At 54.2% G+C, this 22863-nt stretch overlaps 1 protein-coding gene across 1 annotated transcript; it reads left to right on the top strand.

The window, feature by feature from the left end:
* The first annotated feature begins 21221 nt into the window (after window positions 1–21221).
* LOC128903587 (olfactory receptor 14J1-like) lies at window positions 21222–22181 on the top strand. The gene has a single exon (XM_054187601.1). The coding sequence runs from the start codon at window positions 21222–21224 to the stop codon at window positions 22179–22181; it is 960 nt and encodes a 319-aa protein (XP_054043576.1).
* Window positions 22182–22863: the final 682 nt, after the last annotated feature.

The raw sequence follows: 22863 nt of genomic DNA, 5'->3' as shown, positions 1-22863 counted from the left end.
AGGACTTCAGAGAGGGGCAAAGGGAAAGCTTTGGGAAAGGCCCACGTTCTCCATTTGTTTTCTTCCCCTCCTCAAAACATTTGCCAACATCCCTTGGCTAGAGAGGATCCCAGGCACTTCCAGCACAGGGAGTGCCCCTGGGAGTGATTCCTATGGATTATCCTTGGCATTACTGGCCCAGCATAATGCCCTGTGTCTCTGCCTGGTCTCTTCACTCTGACCACAGCAAAGGGCAAAGCCCTATTGTCTGCCAAACGCTTTCTGGGGCTAGATCTGGACTTGGTTTCTCCCCCGGTTGACCAAGTAGCAGCTCTCGGCAGATGGGGTCTTCTCGGTGTGCTGCCCCGATGCTCAGGGAGGGATTGCTCCCCGGGGCCCAGGCTCTCCAGGGCAAAGGGGGACCAAGACACCAGCCCACCTTCTCCAGCTTCAGCTGTCCCAGGATGTACGCAGACACAGCATCCCAGATAGTCACAACCTCTGTAAAGCGAGGGAAAGAGGTGTCAGGCTCGGGGCCAGCCAGCTCACAGGTTCTCGGCATGCTCCTTGCCCAGGAGGTGACAGATGCAGGCATCCACAAACAGCCCAGACAGACACCGCCATCACGGCTGCGGAGCTGGGCCGTGCCCCAATTTCAGACTGCCAGCCTTACTCTGCTCCCGGGGCAGGGCTGGAGCAGAAACGGGGACACGGGAAGGACTCAGCACCAGGGCTGTGGCCACCTAACCCCCACAAAGGGATGGCACCCCAGAGCCCAGAACACGATCTGCCAGCCTGGTGGCACAAGAGGATCCCGTGGAGAGGAAGGGAGGTTCTCCCAAAGGAGACCAGTCCAAGGTGAAGGGCTGATTTTTCATCCCAGGGCCAGAACCCCACGAGGTACCAGCTCCCAGGGAAAGCTGGCCCTGGATGGCCTCCCTCGCGAGGGCACCGACACATTCCCACGGGAGCCTCGGGGCTCAGGGCAGCCCCAGCACCAGGACCCGGGAGTCCGGGATGCCACATTGTGCCTCGAGCCTTGAGGAGGGGCTCTCGCTGCAGCCCACAGCCCTGCCCAGCCGCCCCCACAGCCCAGCAGCTCCAGCTTTTGACACTGACAGCCCCGCTGCGACCCCTCGGGAAGCAGCTCCCAAACCTCTTACCCTTGGTGGAGAGACACAGGAGGGAGGGGAACAAGCTGCTCAGCTCCAAGCTGACGGCCACGGTGCAGCAGCCCTCCATGGCGCTTGCCGCTTGCCCTCAGCTCAGAAAAAAGGGCTGCTCTTTGCAGCTCCTCGCCCAAAACTCCTCTCCGACGTGCCCCTGCTCTGCCTGTCAGCGAGGGTCCCCCAGCGCAGCCCAGCTGCCTCCCGACCCCGCTCCTGGCCATGGAGCAGCTCCGAAGGGCAGCAGTGGGGAGCCCCTGAGCAGTGCCCAGCAGTGCCCAGGCCTCACCGGGAAGTGCCGGCACCGCTACGGCACTGGGGAGACCTCCCTGGGACGTGCGGCGTCCCTCTGTGACATCAGCCCGTGTCACCTGAAGGTGCCTTAGGACACCAGCAGGGAGGCGGCACAGCTGGGCAAAGAGGAGACGGGGTTCCCCTCTTGTCCTGGGAATTCTCCCCAGGGCCTTTCCAAAAAGCCCCTCTGCCCCCTGCACCACCATGTCTCTGCGACTGGGAGCCCCCCCGGGCAGGTGCCTTTTGGGCTTCGGCTGCGGTCGGGCACTTCCAAGAGATGGGATCCAAGGCCTGGGGGAGGCAACAAGGCTGGGGGGGTTGTTCCCAGGGCTGGGTGGGGACCAGTTTGGGGGCCGGGGGGTGTTCTTTGGTACCCAGCTGGCGACCCCCTCCCATTCTATAGGGCACCCCCTCCACTCTATGGGGCCCTCCAAATTTGCCCTCCACCCCAAATTTTGGGACCCACAAATTTGTCCCTCACCACCCCCAATAGCAACCCCCAAATCTATGGGAACCCTCCCCCAAATAGGCCCCCGCCCCCCATCTGGGCCCCCCTCCAAATCTGGGGACGCCCCCCCCCGCCCCTGCTGTGCTCGCTCTGCTGCTCTGCTCCTCTCCAGGGGACCCAGGCGTCCGGGTGCCCCCGCCCCGGCAGCAGGGGGGAAGTGAGGAGGGACGGGGGTCGCCCGGACGCCTGGGGCCCTCCAGGACACCCCCCACCACCCCCCTCAAGGCTCGTGTGTGCCTCAGTTTCCCCTGAGGGCGTGCGGGGCAGTCTATGGGTGCCCTCAGGCCCCCTCGCCCCCGCCAGTGTCACCTCAGCCACCCAGAATGCCCCCTAAACACCCCCCAATGTGCTCTCAGCCCCCTGTAGCCCCTCACCCATGTCCCCTTACCCCCCCATGTCCCCTTTAACTCACTCTGGGGCCCCTCAGTCCCCGCAAGGCCCCAGAATGTCTCCTCAGCTCCCCCATGCCCCTTCAGCCCCCGCCACTACCCACAGCACCCCCAGCCCCCTACGAACGCTCATGCAAACCCCCGTGCAAAGTCCCCTTGCGTGACATCTACCTCCACTCCCCCAGCCCCTAAACCCCACCTCAGCCCCCTCCCCACACCCCAGTCTTCCACCCCCCACAAGCCCTCGTGCCAACGCTCACATACCATCACCCACCCCCTCCCACACCCCCCAAATTCCCCCTCAGATCCCACCCCCAAGCCCCCCCAACCCCTATAAGCCCTTGTGCCAGCACTCGTGTGAGCCCCCTCCCCTGCCCCCCAACACCCCCAGCTCCCGGTGAACCCTGGTGCAAGGCCTCGTGCGAATCCTCCTGCAAAACCCCCTCACGGGCCACCGTCCATCCCACTCCCCCCACCCCCACGCCCTAAGTCCCCCCTCAACCCCCTCCCCAGCCCCTACAAACCCTCGTGCGAATCTTTGGGCGAGCCCCCGCGTGCCTCACCCCCAGCTCCCACACCCCTCCCCCACCCCCAAAGCCACCCCACCCCAATCCCCTCTAAACCCACCCTCCAACCCCCCAGGCAGAGACACAGGGGATGATGCGGGGCCAATGCCCAGGATAACCCATAGGAATCAGTCCCAGGGGCATTCCCTGTGCTGGAAGTGCCTCTAGCCGTGGGAAACGCTGGCAAATGTTTTGAGGAGGGGAAGAAAACAAATGGAGAACGTGGGCCTGTTCCAAAGCTTTCCCTTTGCCCCTCTCTGAAGTCCTCACTCATCCGCCTTTGGTCTTTCTCCCGGGCAAGGCGTCCTGCTCCCAGGACCCGGGACCTTCGCTATGGTCCAAGGGCGATTCCAGGGTGAACGGCGGTGCAGTCTCCCGGCGCCCAGGTCCTGCTGCAGGCTCCTTTTCAGAGGTGCTGTGGGAAACGGCGCCTCTGTTTGCCCTCTGGTTTGCCGAGAGCGTCTCCTCCTTGGCAGGCCCTCGGCACCCCCCTGGCCCCTACCAACCCTTGTGTGAATCCTGTCCAGGTACGGGCAGCGATTGGCACCGCTGAGAGCAGCGGCCACCCTCCCTGCCGGGGCACCCGGGGTGGCAGGTCTCAGGGGGTGGGAGCAGGACTGAGACCCAGCTGCAGGGCAGGGCTTGTGAGAGCCCCCCTCACGCACCCACCCTGCCCCGCCCTGCCCATCCCCATCCCCCGCCCCCTTCCAACCCCCCAAACCCTCCCCCACACCATCAATAAAAGCCCTCGAAACCGAAAGTCGTTGAGAGAGGAGATACTGCTTTATTCGGTGTCGGGGGCTAGGGGGAAGAACCCACAAACCTAGCACCCCTTACCAGGGATATTTAGCCATTATTTATACACAAAATATTCTCATTATTCTGCCTACCTAATCCATAACTCCACCCAGGCTTACGTATTCATTAGGATGACCAAATAGTCTTTTTGCACACGCGTATCAAATTTTGCTGCGTTGGTAAAGCACTTCTGCGCAAGCCTGAGTGTCTTGGTGGTCGTTCGGGTAAGGAGACCCCTCCTCACGTTATCCTTTTAAGGCACTGAGTCATCTCAGGACAGTCAAAGTTTGCTGTAAGTTTGCCAACTTCTTGAAGATACTAAGGGTGTTGTGTGAAGTAGCCATAACTCTATCCTAATTGGGACAGGCGTACGTACTTGACGTATAGAAGAACCTCGAGGTGATTAACTACTCCTTGTGATCCCATCCTTGGTGATGAGCTACTTCTGGCTGTCTCCTCATTATCGCTCTCTGTAACACCAGCTCAGTGACGATTTTTTTACACAGTAAGGAGGTCAGGAATTAGCTAGTTTCTCACACAACAAGAAGGTTAGTAAGAAACAATCATTTTAGAAACAAAGCGGAGGCCTGTCTTTGGTAACACCCTCAGCCCCCGACGCACCCTCGTGCAAACCCTTGTGCAAACCTTTGTGCGATACCCACCGTGCATCAACACCCACCCCCCGTGGCCCTGATCCCCCTCCACCCCCCCTCCCCCACCCCTCATTTCCCCCCCAGCCCCTGAAGAGCCCTTGCACAAACCCTGGTGTGAGGCCTCGTGTGAATCCTCGTGCACATCTTCATACAAGCCGCCTCGCGTGCCCCCGCCCCCTCCCCCACCTCCCAAATGCCCCCTCAACCCCCCCATCCCCCCTGCGCCCCACAAACCCTCGTGCAAACCCTCACGCCAGCCCTCGTGCGACCCCCCTCACGCGCCACTACCCAAATAAAATCTCCGGCACTCCACCTGAAATGCTGCAGCTCGTTATGGAGTCCACCCGCACCGGGACAGTGCTGGGCACGGCTGGCGATGTTCAGAGGCCCCGGTGCCTGCCCCGTGATGTCACAAAGGGGGGCTCTGACTGCCCCGTGATGTCACAAAGGGGGGTGTTCCTCCCTGCTGTACTATAAAAGGGGGCGCGGGTGCCGCGGGAGCCGTCCGCGGGCGCTGGGCACCGGGCACCGCAGTCTGGCGTCGACCGGGCAGACTGCAGCCTCGGCCCCTGCCACCCCAGCAGCGCTGGGGGTCCCGTCACTGGCGACGCAGGAGGTCACTGGGGATCCGCATCGCGGGACTGTGCCGGTGACTGGGAGCGGGTGCCATGGGGTGCTCCAACGTCCCTCCCCGCCTCACCTGGCTCCGCTCCTGATGCTCGTGACGGGGCTCATGCTGCGGACTCGGCGGCTCCAGGTAGGTGACTGCTGCACCGCACCACGCCGCACCGCACTAAAGGGACTAACGGTCCCTTCCCAACGGGCGACTCCAATGAGCCCCTTTTATGTGCGCACACACAAATATTTGGATCCAGTAAAGTGTGAGAACATCCACGCTCGTAAGAGCTGATGTGTATACAGAGGTGGATGCACGAGAGGCTCGCCTGTAGTTAAAATTTCCCTGGCCACAGGGAAAAATTTCCCTGGCCCCAGTAGAATCGCTGCTTACAGGGTCTGAGAGAATTGACTTTTGTCAGGTATTTTTCCACTCTGGCCCAACTCGGACACTGGGATATGCTGTTTCCGTTTCAATGTAAAGCCCCGAGCAGCTGAGAAACGTGGCTGTTGGTGCTCCAAGAAACAGAACGGAGCTGGCGGGGTCTCTGCTGTGCTCTGCCAGTCTCGAGCGCTGGCGGCATTGGGTGAATTGTTTTTAGGTGACAGCTCTGAAAGCAACGGTGCAGAGTGTTCATGCTTTAGCCAAGTGCCTGTTTGGTTGCAGGGCGAGCTGGTCTGACTTCAGACTCTGATTTATGCAGGGGAGACTTTGCTGTGGTTTGTTTTTCTCCAAAGATCTCTTGGGTTTGTAGCCGAACAGAAGCACAAGCAGCTTCAGCTGGATCAGGAAAGAATGACCCAGGTGACAACGCCCTGATCCCTAAGAGCTCATGGGTGACTGTCAGCAGTATCCCTGCTGGAGGAGTTAACGTTACCAGCAGAACAACTGCGGTGTCAGTATCCACACAGCACTGTAGTCTTTGTGAGGGGTGTCAGTGTGTGAACATTTTGTATGGATGTTCGTTTCCTGAGGCATTCAGATTGTATCTCTCTTGTTAAAGCTGCTGTTAATTTTTGTTGTCATGGGTTGGATTTTAATGTCTCTCTCCCAAAACAGGCTGACAAAACAGGGATATAGCAGATGTATTTGCAACCCAAATCTGGAGTTTGTTGCTTACTAGCTATAGAGGGAAGACCAAGGGTTGCCAGCTGGCAAACGATGCAAACAAGAAGCTTAATTCAGAAGTGATTCCTATTAGTTCCCTAAGCATCATGTCCATTTCAGAGAACAGGAGAACAATATCCTGAAGCGTATTGCCTTTTGTGCGAGTACGGTGAAGGAATAGTTATTCCTTTCCAAAATTGAAACTCAGGAGGCAGTTTAGCACATTACCGAATGCTCCTAGTTATCTTTCTAAGTCTGTTTTCCCCCTGAACTGATATCTGTGCTCCAGGTTTTAATTCTGTATTCCTCGGATTTACGGAGGACAGAGAATCGGGTGTGTTGATTAAAACCGCAGCTATTCAAATGCACTCCTGAGTACGGGACTATTGCTGTCACTTACGTATTCATACAGTCCAGACCTCTATCAGCTACATTAATGTTGTTTGATTGGTGTCCTGGTTCCGGCGGGGATAGGGTTAATTCTCCCCAGGCCCCAGCAGGGACACAGGTGTCCCATCCCATGGGAGCCATGCCCAGGCTGAGCTGCCAGGGGAGGGAGCAGGAAGTCTCCCCTTGGAGCGGGCGCGGGTCCCGGGTCCGGTGTCGTTTTCCTGTTCCCTTTGCTGTTCTGTTAAACTGCCTTTGTCGCAACCCACGAGTTTTGCCTTTTTTCTTCCCATTCTTCTCCACCTTGGGGAAGCCCGACAGCGCGGCACGTGGTTCTTTGTTGCCGTCTGAGGCCAAACCACGACAATTGGTCATGTTTTCCAGCCTTCTTAAAGATACATCTCTCCCACAAAATTAGTAGATATTATTAGCATGTGGGTTTGCATCTTTCTGGTGTTTGTTCTCAATAAATAGAGTAGACTGATGAGTTACAATGTGTCACGCACAAACAACACAACGGCATCCTGGTACCCATGAAGGTAGTTCATAGAATCACAGAATCATAGAATGTGTTGGGTTGGAAGGGACCCTTAAAGGCCATCTAGTCCAACCCCCCTGCAGTGAGCAGGGCCATCTTCAACTAGATCAGGTTGCTCAGAGCCTCATCAAGCCTGGCCTTGGATGTCTCCAGGGATGGGGCCGCCACCCCCTCCCTGGGCAACCTGGGCCAGTGCCTCACCACCTCATTGTAAAGAAGTCGTTGCAGTGCCTCCAGGCACTCCCGAGTAATGCCTAGATGCCACAGTGCTGTGCTTATAAACATGGCCATGCTTTGGGGGTTAATTTAAATATGTCTGCTTTGTGCTGCCTTGTCAATGCGTTCTCTGTTTCTGGTTGGATGACGCCCTTCACGGATACTGTAATGCTGCCGTAAAATGAGAGGGTAGATGTTACGAGCATCAGCGATCAAATAAACACCTGTACCTGGGGATAAGGACAGAACGGCACTGCTGTGCTAACGTTGAAATTTAACCGGGCAGGTTGGCTTTCTATTCCTTCAGCCGGAAACATTGCAGAAACAACTGGTAGAGTGGCTAAAGTTTGGGAATGATGAATGTATGCTGTAATGGTGGAGAGGCCTTCAAAATCCATTCCTCGCCTTGTAGTATGTTCTTCGAGGTAGATGGATGAAGAAACCATTGTGTGGTAATCTAAAGTATTTCCTTTTACTTCCTCATCTTCAGGAGGTGCGTGGCTGTAATTGGGAGCCTGGTGGTGGTCTAGCAGTGGCAAGAAGCAGGAGCCTTTCTGTTTGTCCATCAGTTCCACAGCAGCCTTTGAATTGCCTCTGCTCGTGGGACACTTTGGATGATGTATGAATCGTTTGTAAACTGTGTCCATGGTGGCATGTCTGATTCCTAATGAGTAGCATGCAGATATAGATCAATGAGTATGTGGAGTCTCAGCAAGTTTTCAAACGTACTAAATAATTCCTAAAATATTGTAGCATTTTCAAGGTTATCTTAAAGCAAATTCTGGCAATTAAGATGTTTTTTAGGAGGACCCTGGACTCCTAAATCACACAGAATACTAGGAATGTTTTCAGGTGACATTACTACTGCTGTTTGGTCAAAATAGCATATGTAACACAATTAGTATTTTGGCACTTTCATAGAATCATAGAATCATAGGGTTGGAAGGGACCTCTGGAGATCATCCAGCCCAACCCCCTGCCAGAGCAGGGTCACCCAGAGCAGGTTGCTATCCGATTGATAGCTTTCTTTTCCTCCACATGCCTTGAGATGATGCCCAGAAGGAGCTGTTCCATCATCTTTCCAGCGATGGAGGTGAGGCTGAGATGCTCCCTCTTCCTCCTCGGCCAAACGGGATCTGTCCTGGGGTTTCGGGAGCTCTGTCTGAAAACAGCTGCCCATATTGAGGTGCCTGAAATCGTAAGGAAGAGGAGGTGAGGAAGGCAAGTTGGGAACAGATACAGCACGATCAGCAGAGACTTAGGAAGAGGGGAGATGTGAGGAGCTGCACTAAATAAGTTACGTCTTTCCCAGCAAAGCATGACTAGCTCTCCTCTAACAACCTCTACGGTCCCTTCCCAGCACCACCGGCATCACCGTGCTGCCCCAAGAGTCCTTTTGCGCCCCATTGGGCAAGAAAGTTTGTCCTCCTTCTCTCAAAACCTGACCAAACTGGCGAGGTTCACTCCCAGAGCAGCCGTGAGCTGCAAGAGCTGTGGCCACCGAGCAAGAACTGCGTCAAAATGTTGTGTAGAACGTCGGAATGTTGTGTAGTCTGCTGACCGTGCTGTACGTGTTTCAAACTTGCCTTCCTCACCCCCTCTTCCTTATGATTTTAGGTACCTCAATATGGGGAAGCGTTTTCAGACAGAGCTCCCGAAACCCCATGACAGATCCCGTTTGGCCGAGGAGGAAGGCACTTTGTGAGCTTTCTGGCAGATCTGCTGATTCCTCAGTGGAACAGTGACAGCTCCTTTCCCTCAGGAGACAGCTGAGAGCACAGACCCTGCAATGTCTTCATCTTCCAGGCAGCCTCTGCCTTGACTTTCCTCTGTAAATGCTGCCTCTGCCAGTGCTCTGGGGGAGATCTGCAGCTGTGGGCAGCCCTGACCCACACAGCACACTCTCAAAAGAGCCAAAGGACCCTGCCCTGAGGGGAGTCTCTCCTTTGCCCCAGAGCTTCTCCCCACAGAAGCTCGGGGGGGAACTCCTTGGGCAGGCTGAGAGCTGACCCTGGCAAGCAGCAGAGGAGTCCCTGCCCCGGCACAAAGCCCCCTGGGGTGCAGGGACCCTGCTCTCAAGGACAGCCCTGGGCACCCCTGCCTGCACACCCACCTGTCTTCAAAACCCTGCCACAGTCCCTTGCAGAAGGCAGCCCTCCTTCATTGTCGCTGCCATGGTGCAGCAGGGCAGCCCTGCTCTGAAGCACGTCCTCCTTCTCCACACCAGAGAAGCCAGGAGAGCCATCCTGACAGCTCCTCTCAGCCAGCCCTAGAACATCCCTCCAGGAGACTCCCCTGCCTTGCCCTACAGCCAGAGACTGACTGTGTCAACAGGGGTGTAGATTTCCCCAAGAACAAGCTCAGAACTCTCCTCCCACCCCAGACTGCCTTTGTCCTCTCTGTGCCTGGCTCCTCTCGGGTGCCTGCAGGCAGTGCCCTCAGCCCTGCTGCGCTTGGCAGAGGAGCTGCTCCTGGGCAGAGCCGTCTCTCTGCAGCGCTGCCCGCTTGCCATGAGCTCCCTCCATGCCAGGAGCCCAGCCCAGCTCAGACGCAGAGGACCAGCCCAAGGCCTTTTAATGACCCCTCTGGTGGGTTTGATGCCAAGTCCATGAACCTCGGTCGCTGAGAGGAAGTTGAAGAAACCTCTCAAGGATTCAAAGTCAGGTTCAAACTCCAAAGTTTCTTGTAGTGTTAATGGGTCCCACTGAGGGACACCACTGAGACATTGTCCCCAGGGTCTGGTTGGAGCAGTAACGTGGAGGCAGTGATGACAGGTCAGAGAAAGCAAGGTGAAGGTGTCTCTGATGCTGAGTAAACCTGGATGTGTTTCATTAGCGCAAAGGGCCAAGACCTGACCCCATCACCCAAAGGGCCAAGGCCCGACCCCCAGCCCCCAGGAAGGGACATCCTGTCCCTCACTCATTCCTCAGGGCTCTTCCTGGGACACTGTGATGTGGGGATGTGCAATGCCAAGGACAGGGCTATGGTACGACACCAGCCAGGCTCCTGAGTATGGACAAGGAGGCAATGAGACCCCAGTGCTGGAAGGACTGGTTGTCTCCTCATAGGCATCAGTGGCAGATACAACAGCCCAAGGCATGAAGAGGTTGGCTCTGTCAGGGGCCTTTCAGCTTTGCCACATCCCTCTGTCTTCTCCACCACAGACTGTCCTACGGTGTTCCATCACCTCTGCCTCTTTCCCTGCAGGCTGTAGTCATCCACCCGGCTGCCCCACCTTGCTCTCACCTTCCTTTGCATCGGAAAGGATGGCCTCCAAACCCCACCTTGGGAGATCTCTGGGCTCTCGCCACGCTGTTTGCAGATGAAAACATAGTGGTCATAGGCCAAGAAAGATGGAGGGAGACTTTTTACCAAGGCCGATAACAGCAGAACAAGGGACAATGGCTTTAAACTGAAAGAGGGTAGATTTAGATTGGACGTAAGGAAGAAATGCTTTATGATGAGTGTGGCGAGACCCTGGAACAGGTTGCCCAGAGCAGTGGTGGATGCCCCATCCCTGGAAGTGTCCAAGGTCAGGAGCTTTGAGCAACCTGAACTAGTGGGAGGTGTCCCTGCTCATGGAAGGGGGTTGGACTAGATGATCTTTTAGATCCCTTCCAACCCAAACCATTCTATGAGTCTTTGATTCTAATATCCCCCACTCCTCCTGCACAAGGCTGCATATACCTACATACACCATGTAGGCATTTCCATCTGACCTTGTCTCCAGCCCTTCCATTAAAAAGAAAGGATTGACATTTGTAGGACGTGAGCTGCCATGCTTTCAGAGGAGCAATTCAGAACTCAAAAGGTAAAACAAGAATTCCAAGAAAGTCCTGACATAGTTGTGTCAATTTAGTTAGTTAAGTGGGCCAATGGAAGAGCCTGCCAGGATGACCTTGCCTATGGAGGAGGGGGGTTTTTGTCTTGGGTGTCTGAGACTCATGCTGGGAAGCCAGAAAGCACATGCGGGGACTGTGCAAGACTTGCCGTGGGATTTCTAGGAAAGGACCAAAGGTTTCTAGAGGAACAAGATGGGAAAAGAGAGAGGAAAGAGGATGAAATGAGATGGTCATGTGCAAACAGGTGGCTGGTCAGGACACTTCCCTGGCTGTGCCCCACAACTGATCACCACAGCCTGTCCTGTTTTCTTAATACCTCCTTTTCCAAGAGATTTGTGGGGCAAGGGAGCTCTTTGGTCTCTCTGCACAGATGGAGCTTCAAGTGCCAGACACTGGAGTGGGAACCACAAGTCATCAGACCTTTTGTACTTTGGGGGGCCAGCAACTGGTGAGACTTGTGTGTATGCATATAACATTGGTGTGTATGGCAGTGGTTTAACCACAAGCAAACACCAAACCAGAGAGACCAGAGAGTAGAATACACCTGCGAGCAAGTTATTTTTTAGGGCCTAAGTCTGGACTGGACACTAGAGGGACCACAATATCTGCAAGTTGGGTACTGGAAGAAAAAGGTAGCCCAGACCACCTCCTAGAGAAACTGGGGGGGGGTCACAGTATCATAGAATTGTCTAGGTTGGAAGGGACCTTTCAGATCAGCAAGTCCAACCATCAACCTAACACTGACAAAAACCATCACTGATCCATGTCGCTAAGCACTACGTTGACCCGTCTAATTGGAAATACCTCCAGGGATGGGGATTCCACCACTTCCCTGGGCAGCCTGTTCCAATATTTGATAACCCTTTCAGTGTAAAAATTTTTCTTAATGTCCAGTCTAAACTTCCCCTGGCGCAACTTGAGGCCGTTTCCTCTTGTCCTATCGCTTGTTAGTTGGGAGAAGAGACCGACCCCCACCTCTCTACACCCTCCTTTCAGGGAGTTGCAGAGAGCAAGAAGGTCTCCCCTCAGCCTCCTTTTCTCCACGCTGAACACCCCCATTTCCCTCAGACGCTCCTCACAGGACTTGTGCTCCAGACCCCTCACCAGCTCCCTTGCCCTTCTCTGCACCCGCTCCAGCCCCACAATGTCTTTCCTGTAGTGAGGGGCCTAAAACTGGACACAGCACTCCAGGTGGGACCTCACCAGTGCCCAGCACAGGGGGACGATCACTTCCATGGTCCAACTCACCACACTGTTCCCGACACAGGCCAGGATGCTGTTGGCCTTCTTGGCCACCTGGGCACACTGCTGGCTCGTAGTCAGCCGGCTGTTGACCAACACCCCCAGGTCCTTTTTTGCCGGGCAGCTTTTGAGTGACTCCTCCCCAGGCCTGTAGCGCTGCATGGCGTTGTTGTGACCTTAGTAGAGGACCTGGCGCTTGGCCTTGTTGAACCTCATACCATTGGCCTCGACCCATCGGTCCGTAAGCCTGTGCAGATCCCTCTGCAGAGCCTTCCTACCCTCAAGCAGGTCGACACTCCCTCCCAACTTGGTGTCGTCTGCGAACTTACTGAGGGTTCACTCGTTCCATTCATCCAGATAATTGATAAAGACATTAAAGAGAATGGGCCCCAGCACCGAGCCCTGGGGAACACCACTTGTGACCGGCTGCCAACTGGATGGAACTCCAGTCACCACCACTCTTTGGGGCCCGCCCTCCAGCCGGTTTTTCACCCGGTGGATCGTTCGCCCATCCAAGCCATGAGCAGCCATTTTCTCCAGGAGAATATCATGGGAAACAGTATTTCCTACATTTGAGCCCAAATAATTTCAATTCGCACTGCCTCCCTCTCGCCTTTGACACTGGGTATTGTGTGACACAACTGTCCTGGCTCTCCAGGCACGATGGGCAACAGTTTGATGCCTCAGCCGGAGCTTTTCCTCTTGCTGGAAATGGGAGTGCAGCAGGGTCAAGCCAAGAGGCCCAAGAAACCCAGCTTCCCACAGAGACAACTGATGAAAATATCCCATAGGCTGTGGGACTTTCTCTTCACTGACAGAGAATTTGTCAGTTCAGAATATACAGCTGTGCCCATTTTGCCTCCCTTTTTTTAACTTGGCTTTTCTGGATTTAAACTTTTACGCCACTTTGAAACTGTTTGAAAAACTAGCTCAGCGTGTCTTTGGGGCTTCTCTCTAACCCAAACGAATATGCAGCACTAAAGTGGGTTTCCCTACATGGAGCAGCTTTGCACAATGTCTACTCCAAGAGGGGAAATATCTCAGACTGCAGCTGGAAATGGGTGAAGGTGTGGAGGATAAATGTATTGCTTCTGACACTATTTGATATGCATACAATACAAAAAGGCAGGGAAGGCTAACCACCATGAAAGAAACAGGAAAACTGCCCATCAATGAAGCTCTGCAGAAGGAGGATGGAGCCGTACATAACATGAGGTGATATCATTGGGATCAGCACCTAGAGAAGACTTCTGTAGGGAAGACTTTCACCTGCTCTAGGTGACGCTGCTCTGGCAGGGGGGTTGGACTAGACGATCTCCCGAGGTCCCTTCCAACCGCTATCATTCGGTGATTCTGTGACTTTTCAAATTCCTCAGAAAGAGGACAGTGCTGTAACCCAGCTGCAGCACTGTGTTAATGCAGAACTGGCTATTGAAAATCCAGTATTTCATTCACTTGGGCTCTTGGCTTTGGCATCTTTTCACTTTGACTCCACTCCTGACACCTCTCTCATGAACCCCAGAAGAATGGAAGACTAAAGGAGAATTAGGCTCAGGGCTGGCTCCTTAGGGCGTTTGGCGTGTTAATGAGCCCTCTGGTGCCGAGCTCCTGCACTGCAGATCCTGAAAGACTGAGCAAGCCCCCGGAGAAGTAAAAGTCAGAAGCAAACCTCCAGGTTTCTGGGGGTGTTAGCAGGCCCTGCTGATCTCTGCCTCTGAAGAGACCGAGGAGGGAATGAGCAGACAAAGTTCCTGTCCCTGGGGGCTGGTGAAGCAGGAAAGGATGTCAGAGACACTTGCTACAGGAAGAAATTTAAACGTGGAAGTCATTGCGAAAGCCCTTGATTTGCTTCCCCAAGCAGGATGGCCAAGGCCTGACCCCCATCCTTTGGGGAGGGAGCTCCTTTCCCTCTTGGAATGCTCAGGGCTCTGTGTAATGTGTGAGCGTGTGAAGCCGGGTACTGGTCAGCAGGAGGAGCCTTTGCAGGCTCTATGGTGGGTGGGTGAGGAGGCAACGAGGTGCTGGAGCTTTAAGGAACTCGTGCCTTCTCATGGGTCTCAGTGGAAGAGACAGAAGCCTACTCAGGTCTGTTGGGGTGTCAAGGCCCAAAGCCATGCCCACTGCAGCTACACTGTCCCATGCCTGTGCCAGGTTCTTTAGCTCCAAAAAAAACTCTGGATTTATGAGGATTTGCCAATTCCTGTGGGTGTCCCCTCCCAACCTATTTGCTTTCTTCCAAAAGCGTTGTCAATGCTCATTTATCACCCAAGATTTGCAAGCCCCAGACATGCTAGAATCCTCTATTTAGCTCCACAACCCAGCACTGAAGTGCATATCCTCCTCATTCTGCTGCCTCAGAGTGAAAATTCAACCTCGGACATTTCAGCCTGACACCCCTTGCTATTTCAGGTCCTTCTCCGGCCTTTCACACGCCCATTGCTATGCACACACTGCTCTTTCCCTGCATGCCCATGTCTCTCACAAACCCTTCCTCTTCCGCTGCCGAGATGGGACTTCAAGAGGTTTGTGCATCCTCCACGCCCATGGTCTGAACTCACAGTCGTCTCAGGGAACCTGTGTCCGACTGCGGCCAGTGTTGTCCTGCCAGCTCAGGGTCTGAGTTCCATTTGAGCCCAAACCATTCCAGTTCCCGCTGCCTCCCTCTTCCCTCTGACACTGGCTACTGTGTGACACAACTGCTGTACAACTCCAGGCAGGATGGGCCAGAGAGTTTAATTAGCAAATTGGGACCTTTCCCCTTGCTGGAAATGTGAACTTGGCTCTCAATATTTATGTATTGAACTGCTTTGCCACTTTGAAACTGCCTCTCTGAAAAACTAGCCCAGTGTGTTTTTTTCTGTGTTTGTTTCTGTTCGTTTTAACCCAAATGAACATGCAGCACTGAAGTGACATTCCATAGCATGGAAAGTGGCCTTCCATAGGATTTTGCACAATGTCTGCTGCAAGAGGGGAGATGTCTCAGACTGCAACTGGAAATGGGTGAAGTTGTGAGGAGATAAATGCGTTACATCAGACAATAATTGGTATGAATACAGTAAAAAAATGTAGCAAAGGTGAACAAGCAGGAAAAAAAGGAAACCTGCCCAGTCACTGGAGCTCTGCAGAAGGGGTCTGGAGCTGTACGTAACATGAGGTGATAGAAGCGGGATCATGACCTAGAGAGGATTTTTAGGCCAGGCTGTGCGAGAGAGTACCCTGACTTCACCCAGCTAAACAAGAGGCTCCACAGCGTGCTGAAGCGATGGGAAGAAAGGTCTTGGGGTAAAAGCATGAGAAACAATGGGAGAGATTTGGGTGGCAGAGATTTGAAGTAGTCCTTTCCAGGTCTGAGAAGGCTGAGTTTCAGAGACAAGGGAAAACAGAGAAGCTCTCAAGCATGTTTTGGAATTCATGGCACTATCACTAAGAACAGAAAGAGGACAGTGCTGCAAGGGAACTCTTATTCTTCATGAGGATGAACTAAAGTTCTTTTATTTCCTTCCCGACAGTTACTATTACTTGTCAGAGTGGGTGTCATTTTCAGTAGTTAGCCTCTGGCATGAAGTTCTTCGAACAGTGGTTTTGCTCTCACTGCTATCTCTTTGTCATCATTTAAAGACGACACCTCGTAGACAGAATTTCCCTGAATTCATGCCCGCTTCGTATATTTTCTCCCTGGTTCCAGTAAGAGGTGGAGGGGGGGATAGGGTACTTGGTAGAGGCCAAGGTACAGATCCCAGATCTCTGGAAAGGCACAAAGGAAGGCAAAGTCTTCATGCGGTGTTGTGACCGGTACCCACTGCTCCTGACCCCTGGAGTACACTGACACAACACCGCTACCTGCATTTCCAGTCTGCTGAGTCCTAACCGTGCAGCAGAGATCCTAGAAGCTCTGAACTGCCTTCGTCTGCCCTGCGTTTCAGCACGTCAAATTAAAGTAACCGAGTCAAAGAGTTGGTTTTGAGCTTCTCCACAGCCTAAAGCACCGCATGGGTAAGGAGCCTGGCCGGGAAATGTAAAGAGTAATCAAAGGTAGGACGAGATACCTACTGAGCACAGGACAATGCCAGCCTGAATTGTCCCATGAGCCTCTACTGTAGAAAGCCTCACCTGTACCTGACTCTCTTCTCCTGGGGCACACTGCAAGGCACAGGCTCATGGAAGGGCTTTTGGGAAAGGGGTTGGAGGGGGAGCCTCTGGTCCAGCCTCTCACCCAAAGGTAGGGTTGTCAATCCCAGGGTCAGGTTGGGTGACATTCTGGGGAGCTGAAAGCCTCCAAAGATGGAGATAACAGAGAGTCGATGGGTGTCCTGCTGCAGGGCAACGTCCGCCTAGTCCATTTTTCCTAATATTCGGTATAAAGCTCCATGGAGGATGCTTGCCGCTGTTGCCTCTGCCAAACATCTGCCACAGCAGAAGAGTTTGCCTCCACCTTCATCTCTCCAGGAAGATGTCACCTGCTCTTAGACTGCCCTGTGCCTCCCCTTCAGCAGACTAAAGAGGACCGGTTGTCTCAGCCTCTCCACACAGCTCATGTGCTTAGGGACCCTAACCCCATCCCGACAGACTTCCTCTGGACTTTCTCCAGTTTCTCCGTCCTCCTTTCACAATGGGATCCATCTATGGCATCAACCATAACTCCCACACCCTTCTGCCCAGGACACTCCTCAGCCAGTCGCGTCACAGCCTGTCCCAGTGCACCGGCTTTGTTCTGCCCCCAGTGCACACCTTGCCCCCTTTGCCTTATGAAACTTCAGGAGGTTTCATTTGGCCAAGTCCCCAGGTGTGTCAAGGTCCCTCTGGACTCAAAGTCCAAATGGTCAACATTGCAGGTTTTGTGGACAGTGCCTCAAACCAGATGAGAATATGGGGAATTGCAGGATCCCACAGGTAATGAAAGAGAATGATTTGCTTAATGGAGTTGCCACCTGAGTTTGAAAATCAGCACACCAACCACCTCAGATATACCCCAAGGTTGTAAGAAAAAAGAAAAGCATGGCCAAGGGGGAATGGATGAATAAGGAAGCCGTTCATTTTGGAGGGGATTTAGAGAAAAAAGAGAAGCAGTTGTGGTTTCAAGGAATGAAAAGGATGTGGTCATGGCTGTCTGGGGACACCTGTGAAGCACCCTGGCACCTGATGTGAATGACTTCTGTGGTCAGAGACAACCTGAGAGCTTTCCCTAATTTGAAAAAATGAAGGGGAAGAAAGGACAGTCATATTTAGGCTGGATGGGACGTCGGGAGGTGTCTCGAGCAGCCTCCTGCAGGGCCAGACCAGTTACTGAGGGCTTTCTCCAAACACATCCCGGTCACTTGCTAGAAGAGATCCAGTGACATAAACCAAAGAAGTAACCTGGATGTGGTGTAGAAAGTCCTGAGCAGAAGGGGATCATCACTTCCACTGTCTGTGCTCCTGCTCATACAGCCCGGAATGCTTTTGGCCTCCCTTGCTGATGGCTCCTGGTTGTCCCAATGAAACCCAAGGACCACCAAAGTCTTTCCTGCAGAGCTGCTATCCAGCCATGCAGCCCCATGCCCTCTGCCATTGCACAGGATGAGTGCACCTCAAGGGGAGGACTTTGGCTTTGTCATCATTGGATACTGTGTGCTTCCTTTTGGCCCAGCCTTCCAGCCTGTCTTTGTCCTTTGGGCGGTAGCCTTGAGCTCCAGCACCGTGTCTGCTCTCCTCCATATGCTGTCATCTACAACTGTTATGAAAAAGCACTCTCTCGTCTCCTCTGGGTCATTAAAAACACATTAAACAGGGCAGGTTGCATCTGAGGGGACCTGCTCTGGACCACAGAGCACAGCCTTTCACTCCCCTGCTCATCCATGGGGCATTTCTGAAAGGTGCATGCAATATTTGGGTGCCGCCAGTCATCAGGGAGTGCCCCCACTTTCAAAGATGATGGAAGGGGCCTCTCTGTGACATCGGCCTGCTCTCTCAGCTCCCTGGGATGCCACCCATCCTGTCCTAGAGACTGGTGAGGATGGTGCTTGCTCAAGTGACTCCTGACTTGATGCCCATCCACCACTGGTTGTTCTCCTCCTGGGTCCTGCCTCAAGTCACAGAGGCCTGGGAGACCTTGCAGGGAAAGGTCGAGGCAAAGAGGACATAGACAATCGCAGATCTATCCACACCTGCTCCCATGAATCTCAGCAGTGGCCACACGCTATCTTTGTTTCTTCTTTAACTTTCAGCAATTACATCAGCAGGTTCCCCTGGAGCCCCAGGGACACCTGGAGGGAGCCCCGAGGGGGCAGAGAAAGGGCTGCCTTGGGCTGGTCCTCTGCGTCTGAGCTGGGCTGGGCTCCTGGCATGGAGGGAGCTGATGGCAAGCGGGCAGCGCTGCAGAGAGACAGCTCTGCCCAGGAGCAGCTCCTCTGCCAAGCGCAGCAGGGCTGAGGGCACTGCCTGCAGGCAGCGAGGGCAGAGGAGGGAGGCAGAGAGGGTGTAAAGGCAGTCTGGGGTGGGAGGAGAGAGGAGAGCTCAGCTGGAGAAAAATCTTCCCAGCCCTGAACAGGGTAAGTCTCTGGCTGCAGGGCAATGCAGCTGCGGTTCCTGGAATGATCTCCTGAAGCTGGCACATCCCACAGCCTCTGGGATCTATCAGGAGGTCTCTCAGAGGTTCTCCAGTGTAGAGAAAAAGGACTTGCTTTGGAGCAGGGCTTCCCCATGGCTCTGTCAAAGGGACAGGGCACATCAGCTGCCTTCACCCAGGGAGGGCTGCAGAGTGTGAAGGTGGGTGTGCAGCCAGGGGTCTGTCCTTCAGAGCAGGGTCCCTGCACCCAAGGGTGCTTTGTGCTGTGGCAGGGACTTATCTCCTATCAGGATCAGCCCTCGGTTTCCCTGAGGAGCTCCCAGCAGCAGTGCGGGGAGAAGGTGTGGGTGGAAGAGGCAGCTCCTGGCAGGAGAGTGTCCTGCTGTCAAGGGGGTGCTGCATGGGTCAGGGCTGCTCTCAGCTGCAGTTCACCCCCAGGACATTTCTGAGGGCACTTTTCAAGGGGAAGCTCAAGGCAGGAATTACGTTACAGATAAGGAGCTTTCCTGCGTTTGTGAGAGGGTGGGGAGGTAGAGAAAGGGATAAATGTATAGGGAGCTCTGAAGTTGGAAGAAGTCAGTGAGACTCCTGAGCTGTAGCTTTGAGTGGTCAGTAGGTCTGCCAGGAACCTCCTGGAGTGCCTTCAGCCACTCCTCTGCCCATGGGCAGCACCAGCATCAGCTCTGCTGGACCCATCGGGGTTGTTCTGACCTGCCCTTTTCCACCTGCAAACAGGAACATGAACCCAGGCAGTGCCCGGCAAACAGGCAGGTTTCTGTGGGGCCAAGGGGAGTGCACAGGGGTTGGGATGGGGTCTGTGAGAGCTGACAGGGAAAAGACATGGGACAGGGAAACACCTCCAGTGAGGAAAATCTCCCGGCAACAGGGATAGGGTCAGGGAATTTGTGGAAACACAAACCTGAAATGGCTGTGGGAGGAAGGATTCATAAAACTCCGTATGATCCCCTCCAATGCAGACCCCTTCCCCTGAGCAAGCCCCCTCGCCTCCTCTCCCACCCAGCAAAGCCTCAGCCCTCAGGGCTCTGTGGTTCAAGGCATGACCCTCCTGTGAAGCCAGAGCTCCAGCAGAGCCCTGGGCCAGCTCTCCAGACACATGCCCATTTCCCTCTGCAGAGCACAGGGACTGAGAGCAGCTGACAGGCAAAGTTGTTGTCTGGGATGTGGCGTGAACATCTGGGTGAGGGTAACGCTGTCCTGAGTGCCCGGCTGTCTCTGCCCTGGCCTCTCTCACCCAGACCATCACTGCGTTTTTCCTTGTTTCTCCACCTGTTTGTGATATTGTGATTGTTCTCTTTCTCTCAGCCAGGCTCTCTGGGGATGGGAGTTGCAGCAGCCGAGTCAGGCACCGGTCTTGTGATTTCTCCCATGAAAGTGTTTCCCTGGGAATGAAGTGTCCAAGCTCTCCTCTAACCCGTGGGGCTGTGGGCAATGCAGTCTCTATCATCCCCTGAGGAAGGAGATGACTTTCCCTTTCTGACATACCATCACTAGGACACTTGGGTATCTCCTTGGGGTGTCCTTCCAAGCACTGAGCTGCCCTCCAGGATGCCAATCTGTCCTGGAGCATCCTGCTGTTACCTGAATGCCCTGTGGAGAAGCGCAGAGACGCTACGACCAAGGAAACGCTGCTGGGTTTGTGAAAGGAGCCATGTGTGTCCTTGGCGAGAAGTGGGGTGCTGAGACCTTGAGAAAGGGTGAGACACTGAGCTCTCGGCAGTGGGTTTCTCTGCTCTCAGCAGTGCCTGGTGTCTTTCCATGTCAACACGCGAGTGCGATTCCCCTCTGTCTCAGAAAGGCACAAGCAGAGGGCAGCTGGGAACACGACAGAGGGACAGACCAGCTCCCCTCTCTCTGCACTAACCCTCAGACAATCCCCTTGCCTGGCAGGACTGCCTTTGCTGTCCCTGAATGCGGCAGAAATGGTGAGGGTTTCTGAAATGCAAGAGAATCTCCAGTTGAGACAGGAGAGAGCTGTATAAGAACCTCTCTCCAACACTCTTGCAACTGTGGTTTCATGGCAATGGGAGTGCAGAGACTGACAAGCCCTTTGTCCATGAGGAGAGGTTTATCTGACAAATTGGAACACCAGGACTGCCCACCCCATTCCCACGAATCTGCTGCTGCAGAGCAGGGCTGACTCCTGGGCAGCCAGCGGGCAGAGGTCCCGCTCCTCCTGGCACACTCGGCCAGAAACAGTCTGAGCTCCAGCCACAGAGCTGAATGATCTCATGGAAATGGAAAAGTGGCAGAGTGTGTGAAGTATGACAAATGGTGTTGATTTTGCTCAGAAAAGTTGCCCCTAAATTCTCACTGTTCTTTCCTCCTTGTTCAGTGCTCCACACCCAGAGGCAGCACATGTCCAACAGCAGCTCCATCAGCCAGTTTCTCCTCCTGGCATTCGCAGACACACGGGAGCTGCAGCTCTTGCACTTCGGGCTCTTCCTGGGCATCTACCTGGCTGCCCTCCTGGCCAATGGCCTCATCATCACCACCATCGCCTGTGACCACCGCCTCCACACCCCCATGTACTTCTTCCTCCTCAACCTCTCTGTTCTTGACCTGGGCTCCCTGTCCACCACTGTCCCCAAAGCCATGGCCAATTCCCTGTGGGACAGCAGTACAATCTCCTACTGGGGATGTGTAGCACAGGTCTTTTTTTTCTTTTTCTGTGCTGCAGCAGAGTTTTATCTTCTCACCGTCATGTCCTATGACCGCTACGTTGCCATCTGCAAACCCCTGCACTACGGGACCCTGATGGGCAGCAGAGCTTGTGTCCACATGGCAGCAGCTGCCTGGGGCAGTGGGTTTCTCAATGCTCTGCTGCACACGGCCAGTACATTTTCCCTGCCCCTCTGCCAGGGCAATGCTGTGGACCAGTTCTTCTGTGAGATCCCCCAGATCCTCAAGCTCTCCTGCTCAGGCTCCTTCCTCAGGAAAGCTGGGCTTCTAATATTAAGTTCTTTTTTAGCTTTTGTTTGTTTTGTGTTCATCGTGCTGTCCTATGTGCAGATCTTCAGGGCCGTGCTGAGGATCCCCTCTCAGCAGGGACGGCACAAAGCCTTCTCCACGTGCCTCCCTCACCTGGCCGTGGTCTCCCTGTTTGTCAGCACTGGCATGTTTGCCTACCTGAAGCCCCCCTCCATCTCCTCCCCAGTTCTCGATCTGGTGGTGGCTGTGCTGTACTCGGTGGTTCCTCCAGCAGTGAACCCCCTCATCTACAGCGTGAGGAACCAGGAGCTCAAGGATGCCCTGAGGAAGGTGATTTCATGGACTTTTTTCAATACTGATAAACTTCCCATCTTTCTACGCAAGTGACTCCCACACCAGGCCCATGCTTTGTTTCAGTATCATGCTTGTTATTCCTATTTGGGGTTTTATGTTTGTAGAGCAATATTTGGATTTCACGTACTTGATCTGAATCTTGAACCTCCTCTGTCTCACCTGGAACCCATGTAGAAAAGTTTCTGTGTAACACTGGGCCCAGGCTGACTCCCTCAAAGCACCTCTGTCATAAAAAGGCATCTTTCCTGCGCACTGCCTGCGCACTTTCCTGCGCACTGTTTTTCCAAAGGTCGTTCAGGATCAGGCCCAAGCTGTTGCACGCCAAAAGGGCCCATTACTCCATGGTTCCAAAAGAAACAAGCTCATTGTCCTGTTGTGACCTGTTAGAGGGTTGGATTTAGGACTCACCTCTTGGTGCCTAGTGACAGTGGAGATGGTGAATGGCCACTGGGGTCCAGACCCAGTTCTTTCCCACATGCGACAAGGCAGAAGACATCTTCCAGGAGGGGAATCTGTAGCTGCCTGGATATCCCAGGGGATCTCCATGGACAGCGTGTGCCTGGGGTGTGACTGGAGCTCCACAAAGCGTGGAATCACACAAAAGTGAAGTGCTAATTCCAGGTATTGACGGGGAAATGAGGACTCTGCAATCACAGGAGAGTCAGTGGGAACCCAGCTGGCACAGGGGAGAGAGACTGGGGAGACGCAGGAGCTG

This window comes from Rissa tridactyla, unplaced genomic scaffold (genome assembly GCF_028500815.1).
Source record: "Rissa tridactyla isolate bRisTri1 unplaced genomic scaffold, bRisTri1.patW.cur.20221130 scaffold_47, whole genome shotgun sequence".
Taxonomy (NCBI): domain Eukaryota; kingdom Metazoa; phylum Chordata; class Aves; order Charadriiformes; family Laridae; genus Rissa; species Rissa tridactyla.
Note: the sequence above shows the minus strand (reverse complement) of the source record. Positions and strands in the feature narration are given on the sequence as shown.

Excerpts from the sequence above, each read along its gene's own strand:
- LOC128903587 (XM_054187601.1), top strand. The coding sequence starts at position 21,222 with ATGTCCAACAGCAGCTCCATCAGCCAGTTTCTCCTCCTGGCATTCGCA.